Below are 8521 nucleotides of genomic sequence, written 5' to 3'. Positions count from 1 at the left end.
CTGTCGAAGTTCATCACTTTCATTTTTCAGCTTGTACTGTACCCAGCTTCCACCAACAGTTTCGGTGGGTGAACTAAGAAGACCGGATGCCCACATGGTGGCCTTCACCACATACTCCGGCGTAAAACAAACCCGAACCAGCTCTACAGATGCAGAATTTTTTGTTGATGCCTTCTCATCCGTTTCCGGAAATTTTGCTTTTTCCAATGTCTCCTGATGGATCCCAACTTTACTCGTTTCCCCATCTTGTTTCGTGTTTTCCACCGCCGTGGTTGTATCATCGAGCGACGCTCGGGCAGAATGTAATTTTGCCTCTTCCTGTTCTCCATCGGCGGTTTTTTCAGTATTTTCTTCAGTTATTCCCGCGGACTCAAATCCATCAAGCACAACTTGTGGCAAGTCCATAAAACATAAGCCTGGTCTCAAATTCGTTTGGCATTGCAAGAAGGCAGCATTCTCCGTCAAAGACTTTAGCGAGGAATAATTATCCACAGCCGTCTCCACGTACACAGTAATGTTTTGTAGTCGACGTTCCAGAGTCTTTAAGGCTTCTTCTCTGGTCTGTTGCGCAGTAGCATTCTTACCGCGAGCTGCAGTGTCAAGGAACATTCCATCGTGTGGAAAGAATGGAGGTGCATCAAATTCAGTGTTGAAAATATTCTGAAATACGTCCCCGGTATAGGAAGAGGGAAACGGTGTTGGAGCAAAGACATGAAAAAAGGAGTCCAGATACTGATTTCGCAACATGACTGCAGCCAGGAGAAGGACACGTTCAAGTGTGCGGTCACCAGCAGAGGCAAGCACACCGGCATTTAAGAAGAGTGATACTTGGGAGGTGGAAGAAAGAGTGTGCTTGGCGTCATTGTCGGTGCCCGTTGTTCCTTTTTTTCCCTCTGGCGGGTTTCCTTTTGCCACCTTAAACGCGCTGCGGAGGTCCTCTGGAAGGCAGGCAAAGTACCCAATGACAACAATGCTACGTCCACGCCAAAAGAAACTCCCAGACCGTTCCTGTCCATCCTTACAAACGAGGCAAAGGGCACATGGGAGAGGGATGAGAGCACTTTTAGTGTCGGCAAACATCTCCGCATCAGTGTTGTATATCCGTTCCTCAACCTTATCCAGGAAGGCGTCCAGATCTTCCTCAGTAAAGGCATCCGAAAGAAGTTCTGGCCACGATGCAGAGACTTTCCCACGTGCGTTGGCGTATAAAATGGCCGGATCGCTACGCATAATGACAAATTGTCGCCGTAGCTCCATTGTACTGCTGAGATGAGCCGCTGTCGATGTTGTCTGAGAGACATGAGGCTCCTGCTTGCAGCGAAGGCCAATCCCCACGTCTTCTTCTTCCTCTCCTTCTTCCGTTTTGTTTGTGATGTGACTGTGGGCATCCCCTGGAAGACCAAAGAAGGCCTTTGTCAGGGGGATCAGACCAATCTCATATGTCCCTCTAAAGTACGAGTAAAGCGTCGTCGACTCACGAGACGGTGCAGCTCCCATTTTTCCCTTTTATTATTTTTTATTTTTTTTTGATAAGCGCTCCCCTCTCTCTCTCTCTCTCTTTTCTTCTCTCTTCCCAACCGATTGCGATTGTCTGTATTCTTTTACTTGGCCTTACCTTCCTCCACAGAAAGACGTACACTCACACTCACACCCACACAATCTGGTTTCCTTTCCCTTCCTTTGTTTGTTTGTCCCCACTCTCTCTCTCTCTCTCTCCCCTCTTTTGTTCTTTTGGAAATCGCAAACTGCTTGACGGATGCTCCACACGTGCTCTTTTGCCGCCTCTGTTCCTTCCTTTTGTGTCTCCTTTCCTCGGTTCTTCTCGGTACCACACACAAACGCCACACACGCCAGTCGATGCTCAGTGATGTAAGTCCACCACCAACACTTCTCTGTACTTTCCTCACGGACTCGCTCAGTTGCGCGTCCGCCTCCCCCTTTTGTTTTTTTTTTCTTTCTTTCCTTCTCTTCTTGTTATTTTCCTTCTCCTTTAATGTTGTTGTTGACAGATACCGCGATCTTGTGTGTGTGTGTTTTGATTTTTATATATTTTTTGAGCTTCTTTTTTTAAAAATCTTTCCTTTGGGTTTTGGTTTTGTTTTCCCGTGTGTGCGTGTATGGTTAACTCTCTTCTTTCGTGTTCCTCCCCCCCTATCTGGTGGATGTGGGTGTTTTTCCCTTTTTTTCCTCTTCTGTTAAATAAATCCCGAGTAGGCCCGGCGACGACACCGCTGCTGGTCCAGTCGGCTTGTCCTCCTTCCCTCTCTCTCTCTCTCTCTCTCTGCCTCTGTCTGTCTGTCTCACTCGCACTCTCCTTCCTTCCTTCCTTCCTTCCTGTCTTTTCTTTCCCTTCTTTCCCTTATATATATATATTTCTTCCTCCTGTTTTCTTTTTTCTTTTCTTTGCTTTTGTTTTTATTATTTTGTTGTTTTCCGTCGTCGCTCACGCACCACCTCAGGCACAGTCGCGGACAGAGCAAGCCGTATAGATGAATATATATATATATATATATATATGTAATATGTGCAGACGTATGTGTTATGTATGCAGGGAGTGGGCCGGTCGTACTGCTCTCGGATGTCAACACACACAACACAGACGCAGGGCAGAGCAGAACTTCTCTCCTTCTGTCTGTCTGTGTGTGTGTGTGTGTTGTTTTTTTTTAAAAAATTTCTCTTCCCCCACCCCTCTTTTTTTTTTTTTTTTTCTTTCTTTCCCTTCTGTTTTGTTCCCACTCTCCCTTTCTTTCTTTCTTTAATTCCCTTTTTGTTTTGTTCTGTTCTGTTTTTATTTTTTTTTTTCCCTTTCCTTCCTTCATTGGGACAAACACAAACACAAATAAGAAAGAAAGAAAGAAATAAAGAAGGCAAAACAGTAATAAAAATAATAAAAGAAACACACACACACACACGGGGACATGAGAAGTCATGGAGGCAAAAAACACACACAAAAAGAAAAAATAAAATTAAAAGACCCTCCTGCCCGCCTGCCTTTTCAAGAAAAAAAAAAAAAAAAAAAAAAAAAAGGAACAAAAACACGGCCACCATTTTTAAATAAAAAGTACTTTGGACAGGCTGCGTTTGGGTGCAAACGTCTCTCCCATACAAAAATTTAACAGCCACTGGAAAGAAAAGAAAAGAAAAGAAAAAAAAAAAAAAAAAAGAAAAGAACACAAGCACAAACAAACAAGAATATATCTTTATACAAGAAATTCAGTAGACAACACGGAAAAACAAACAAAAAAAAGAAAGCCCCGTACATAAACGTCTACAAACAAAAAGAAAGAAGTAAAGAAAGCCATACATATACATATATACATATATATATATATATATATATATATATATGTATACGTGTGTGTGTGTATGGCATGAATAAATCACCATTGAAGGCGCCATTGAGCATGAAAGAGAGGAAATGGTTACATGGAAGCAATTCGTGTGTGTGTGTGTGTATGTGGTGGGGGGAGTAGGGAGTAGGGAGCAGGCATATATATATTTATATATTTCTTTTTTTTTTTTTTTTTTTGGGTTTTCATTTGCACTCCCCTTTCCTCCCCTCTTGCAGAAGAGGGAAACAACAAACAAAAAAAATGAAAATACGCAAGTCACACCAAAAGCAGATGCATGGATTGCACGAAATACATTTAATTGAGTATAAAAATTTTGAGTTTATGTGTCAGTCACTGTTTTGTTGTTTTTGTTGTTGTTGTTGTTTTCTCTTTCCTTCTGTAGAAACATGCATAGTGACATGATCGCTCTCTCTCGCTCTCTCTTTTTTTTTTTTCTCCCACACACACACGCACACACACACGCTTTTTTATTTATTTATTTATTGTAAGGAGGCACATTGACGCAAAACCTCTCAATCGCCCTGGTTTCAGCACATTAAGTCCATAAATTCCATCATTTTTTACTTTAAAAAAAAAAAAAAAGAAAAAAAAAAAAGATGTCTCCATCCATCCAAAAACAAAACAACAAATAAAAAGGGGGATGAGAAAAGGAAATGCGTCCTAAAGGATTGGACCCCTCGTGCTCCCTTATTTGGGTTAGTGGTGTCGATGTAGTCTTCATTTATTATGCAGGAACGGCTCTACAAAAACAAAAACGAAAAGAAAAAAAACCGTGTTTTTTTTTTTTATGCCTCCTTTTTTTTTTTTTTTTTTCACGGGCTTCTTTGGCGTACAATACAATACATATGGATATACATTTCTTGGATGGTTTTTAACGGTTTTCCTCACGCAATTGCCCTTCTTTTCCCTCCTACTCCTCCTCCTCCTTCTCCTTCTCCTCCTTTTTTTTCATCGCCCTCCATTCATTTTTTTATTTTTCTTTTTTTCTTCTTTTTTATTATTATTATTTTTTGTTTCTCTTCTCAACGGGCGCCCATTTCACCCCTCCCCCCCCCCTCTCCATCCACAAAAAATGGGAAACGCGGCGGCATTGACATGCGGAGAAAACACTCGGTTGCACCTTTTCCCTCCTACCCTCCACCCACCTCCTACTATGCGTCCAAAGAACAAAAATGACAAAACAACAACAACATGAAGTGAGGAGGCGTACAGCACACAAGCACACAAGCACACAGAGAGAGAAGGGATAGAGAGAGAGAGGGAGAGGGAGGGTGTGTGATCCCTCGCAGGCGTATTTGTGTGTGTGTGTGTGTGTGTCTGAGTGTGTGGGATCAGGCGGGCATACACCAGCCCCATCCGAATCACAAACACAACAACAAAAACAAAAGGAATGTCAGATGCGTCAGAAGAAAGGAATTAACTGGAAAGGGAAGAAATGAAGGAAAAAAAAAAAAAAAAAAGGAAAAAAAAGAAAAGAAAAGGAAAAAAAAAAGAGAGGAAGGGAGGAGTGGGAGGAGGAGGAGGAGGAGGTGGTGCAAACAAACAAACAACAACAACAGCAACAACAACGGTCAGAGACGGGGGGTGAAGGAAGGCAGGTGGGCCACTGACGGCCGCACACATTTCATGTGCATGGCACCTGCCCTCCCCTTCTCCCTCTTCAACACGTAGAGAACACATGGCGCGGGTTCCTTCTTTTCCCTTCTTCTTTTTTCCTTTTTTTTTTCGTTTCTATCATTTTCTCTCTTTTGTCGCTCGCTATCTTCGGTGAACCGCCCGTCGGCCCCTCCGCTCCGCTCCGCTCCCTCTTCTTCTTTTTTCTTTTTTCTTTTTTCCCCTCGTCTCCTTCTCCCTCCCCCAACACCGACCAAACACACAAACACCCCTGCGTACGTGAGTGAGTGGGTGTGGGCGGCGGGAAAATGCATCCAAACGCTCAAATGCATCCACAAATAAAAATCCGCACATTAATTCAATGATGACAGGACTCGCTGTAAAACTCAAAGATGGGCAGCCACCTCTTCCTTTTTTCTTTTCTTTTCTTTTTTTTTTTTTTTTTTTTTTTTTTAATGACTCCTCCTTCTTATCCTTCTCCTCGTTCTCCCCCCACAACCACCGGGACTCTTCCCACTCGCGCGGAGTGGCGGCCGCAGCGGGGCGGGTGGAATAAAAAAACAAAAAACAAAAACAAACAAACAAACAAACAAAAAAAAAAAACAAATTTGCACCTGCGCTGCCCCTTTCCAAAACGCCGTTTTACAAAAAAAAGAGAACAACAACAAACAACGGCAAACCAAACAAAAGTTACCCAAAAACAAAAGTTACCCAAAAACAAAATCCACAATATATAAATATATAAATAAACAAAAGGGGGGTTTTCTCCTCTTCTTCCTTTCTTCCTCGCTTCCTCATTTATTTATCCTCATCTGGTGGCATTATATATATAAATATATATAAATATACATATGTATGTAAACGTCATGTCATGTCATGTATATTCCGTTTTCCACGATTTTCTAAACCAGTATATATATATGTATGTATATATGTATATATTTATGTAACAAAAAGCAGCAAAAAGCAGTGTAAGTGACAATAATAAAAAAAAAAAAAAAACAAAAAACAAAAAAAACAAAATAATAATAAAGAAAAAAAAAAGAACATGTTGCATTTACTCCGTCCATCTCTTTACCCTTCGGCACAAACACACACAAAGAACCACCCAAGCAAAACCACAAACACATACACACACATGACTTGCTTGAGACATGGTGATGTGATTGAGATTAGGAGGGGGAGGAAGGCCGTTTTTTTTTTTTTCTTTTTTCTTCTTCTTCTTTCCAACTCCCTTTTGCCTATTATTTACAACGTCATCCGGAGAGAGAGAGAGAGAGAGAGAGAGAAAAGGAGGGAGGAAGAGGGAGCGGGGAAACAAACAAACAAACAAACAAACAAAAAGATAAATATGTATGTACGTATGTATAATGTATACATACAACCCAAATCATGCGAATAAGTGGCGTTTTTAGTGGGTAAAACAACACAATGGCCTTGTGATTACATGACTCATCCTCATACCATTTTTCTTTTTTTTCTTTCTTTTTCTTCTTCTTCTTCTTCTTGTGCGTGTTTGTTTGTATGTTTCTTTATTTGCACTTACTTCTTTAGATCATATATAAGTACATACATACATACATATATATATATATATATATATACGTATATGCATATACACATGTAAAGGTAATAGGCAAAGGGGAAAAACGAAAAAAAAAAAAAAAAAAAGAAGGAAGGAAGAAAAAGACATTTTTTTTTTTTTCTTTCGTTTTATTCTTCTTGCTTCGTTTTCCTTTGGATCATACAGAAAGGGAGAGGGGAGGAGAGGGGAGGAGAGGGGAGGAGAGGGAGGAGAGTAATGTTGCGCCACACCCACACCCTCAAACAACCCAAACAAAAACATAAATGAATACAAACAAAAACGCATGCGGAAAATAATTTTTTTTTTCTTTTTTTTTTTGTGTGTTTTAAGGAAGAATTTATATATAAATATAAATATATAAAAATGTTTTTTTTTTTTCTCTTTTTTTGCCTTTTTTAAAAAAGTTCTCTTTTGTTCCTCCCTTCTCCCTCTTTCTACTCCTCCCATCACCTCCTTTTTTTTTTTTTCGTTCTTTTATTCCTTCTTTTTTTTTTTTTTTAATATCCAAATTTCTTCTCCGAGGCGACCACCACCACCACCCCAATTAATTAAAAAAAGAAGAATCCGGCCTGCCAGACGACCAGAACGGCTGACGAACAGCCAGCCAGCCAGACAGCCAGCCAGACAGGCAGCCAGGCAGGCAGGCGGGTATTCACCAGGAACAACAAAAGACACACACACACACAGACAGACAGATGATACATGCACCGACACAAAAGTCAAGAAACAAAAGGAAACAAAACTACAGCAGGATGATAAAACAAAAAAACAAAAAAAAAACCATCAGCAAAAAAGAAAAGGAACACCCCCCCCCAAACAACAACAAAAACAACAAAAAAGCAAAACGGAAAGGGCAAGAAAAAAAAAAAAAAAAAAAAAAAGGAAGAGCAAAAATCACAAGCAAAAAAAAAAAAAAAAAAAAAAAAAAGCAAAAAAAAAAGAAAAAAAGAAGAAAAGAAAGAAAGAAAAAAGGAATGGAGTGCCGAAGGAAGAGAAACACGTCTCTCCTCAGTTCCTGTTCTTCAAGTGTTCCAGTAATTAATTGGTGTCACGGGTACGGAATTCAATACCCCAATGTTCCCATCCGGCAGCAGAACATAATTCCCTATTGGCTGCACGGATCGTGACTGTAACCCCATTGGTCCGTTAAGAACACCGGTGAAAGTTGCCCCAGTCGGGACAAAAGGAGTTGAAGGAATGGGTGAAAAAAGCGTCGATGTAGCTCCGTTTTCGGTGGTAATATTTCCAGCATTTCCACTGACACCATCATTTTTGCTGCTTTCCATGGTGGTCAAGTTGGGGGTTGTGGTAGTAGTTGTGGTACTGGCACCTGAGTTCAGGGGTACGATATTCTGCTGCGGTACTGCAGGGCCTGACGGGGCGAGAACAACATACGGTATTCCAAATGATTGCATTGGAAGAGACGCCGGTTTGGGTGCCTCTGAATAAAGAGGAATAAAAGTTGGACCTACAGACGCTGAGCTTGCGGGAAGAGAAAAGGAGCTTGAGGCAGGATTAAGCGACTGTGGAAGCATCATAACAGAGGAATTTTGTGGGGCCGTAATAGAAACGTTTCCATGGGGCAGCACAGTGGCAGGCAGGCTTACAGGACAGATTGTCGATGGTCCCGAGGGTAAAAATGGCGACGGCATCATGGAGTTGACAGCTTCCTCATACTCGGGTGGCGGTCGTGTGGCGTGCGGTTGCGATGCCCCACCCACACGTACTCGGCTGGCTGGGGGAATATCGTCTCTTTTTTTAGGCTCCTCAGCGATATTCAATAACGGGTCCAATGTCTGATTGGATCTGTTGCCTTCAGCACCACTGGTCGTCCCATTTTTTTTATCCCGCTTCACCTTTACAGTCGTGAGAAACGGACCGCAGAGAGGGGAGTCAAAGATCCGGTATATTTTTCCATCATGGCTGCATTCTTGCTCTGCACTCCAGACGCTCAGGTCTTCCGTTGGGG

General features: G+C 41.6%; 2 protein-coding genes across 2 annotated transcripts, besides 50 other annotated features; both read right to left on the bottom strand.

Moving 5' to 3' along the window:
• On the bottom strand, nt 1-1497 carry Tc00.1047053511427.19 (hypothetical protein, conserved; the record flags this gene model as incomplete). Its single annotated transcript, XM_800508.1, has 1 exon — nt 1-1497. A coding segment is annotated over one exon (1497 nt), but the record flags the coding sequence as incomplete, so codon positions are not given.
• Nucleotides 1-6532: a sequence feature (heterozygous, Esmeraldo-like haplotype).
• Nucleotides 1505-1528: a sequence feature (AT_rich).
• Nucleotides 1542-1571: a microsatellite.
• Nucleotides 1938-1992: a sequence feature (A-rich).
• Nucleotides 2254-2314: a sequence feature (GA-rich).
• Nucleotides 2313-2358: a microsatellite.
• Nucleotides 2373-2433: a sequence feature (A-rich).
• Nucleotides 2494-2520: a microsatellite.
• Nucleotides 2689-2817: a sequence feature (GA-rich).
• Nucleotides 2842-2866: a microsatellite.
• Nucleotides 2998-3036: a microsatellite.
• Nucleotides 3127-3171: a microsatellite.
• Nucleotides 3301-3353: a microsatellite.
• Nucleotides 3507-3529: a microsatellite.
• Nucleotides 3692-3717: a microsatellite.
• Nucleotides 3792-3814: a microsatellite.
• Nucleotides 3817-3837: a sequence feature (AT_rich).
• Nucleotides 3921-3948: a microsatellite.
• Nucleotides 4129-4166: a sequence feature (A-rich).
• Nucleotides 4260-4295: a microsatellite.
• Nucleotides 4321-4378: a sequence feature (A-rich).
• Nucleotides 4587-4623: a sequence feature (CT-rich).
• Nucleotides 4650-4681: a microsatellite.
• Nucleotides 4796-4845: a microsatellite.
• Nucleotides 4848-4883: a microsatellite.
• Nucleotides 4899-4922: a microsatellite.
• Nucleotides 5046-5103: a sequence feature (A-rich).
• Nucleotides 5155-5211: a sequence feature (GA-rich).
• Nucleotides 5379-5421: a microsatellite.
• Nucleotides 5519-5569: a microsatellite.
• Nucleotides 5696-5717: a sequence feature (AT_rich).
• Nucleotides 5790-5827: a microsatellite.
• Nucleotides 5878-5916: a microsatellite.
• Nucleotides 5954-6014: a microsatellite.
• Nucleotides 6161-6193: a sequence feature (A-rich).
• Nucleotides 6231-6277: a microsatellite.
• Nucleotides 6283-6309: a microsatellite.
• Nucleotides 6434-6475: a microsatellite.
• Nucleotides 6524-6590: a microsatellite.
• Nucleotides 6533-7025: a sequence feature (haploid, Esmeraldo-like haplotype).
• Nucleotides 6613-6655: a sequence feature (T-rich).
• Nucleotides 6722-6766: a microsatellite.
• Nucleotides 6842-6870: a sequence feature (AT_rich).
• Nucleotides 6887-6930: a sequence feature (AT_rich).
• Nucleotides 7007-7051: a sequence feature (A-rich).
• Nucleotides 7026-7365: a sequence feature (areas merged during assembly that could not be assigned to a particular haplotype. This can correspond to areas where the two haplotypes were merged or to regions with more than two copies in the genome that were merged during assembly.).
• Nucleotides 7150-7196: a microsatellite.
• Nucleotides 7265-7523: a sequence feature (T-rich).
• Nucleotides 7366-7452: a sequence feature (haploid, non-Esmeraldo-like haplotype).
• Nucleotides 7453-8521: a sequence feature (heterozygous, Esmeraldo-like haplotype).
• Tc00.1047053511427.10 (hypothetical protein, conserved) lies at nt 7575-8521 on the bottom strand (the record flags this gene model as incomplete). The annotated part of the gene is made up of 1 exon (XM_800507.1): nt 7575-8521. A coding segment is annotated over one exon (947 nt), but the record flags the coding sequence as incomplete, so codon positions are not given.

Source organism: Trypanosoma cruzi, genomic scaffold, assembly GCF_000209065.1.
Source record: "Trypanosoma cruzi strain CL Brener 1047053517117 genomic scaffold, whole genome shotgun sequence".
Taxonomy (NCBI): Eukaryota; Euglenozoa; class Kinetoplastea; order Trypanosomatida; family Trypanosomatidae; genus Trypanosoma; species Trypanosoma cruzi.
Note: the sequence above shows the minus strand (reverse complement) of the source record. Positions and strands in the feature narration are given on the sequence as shown.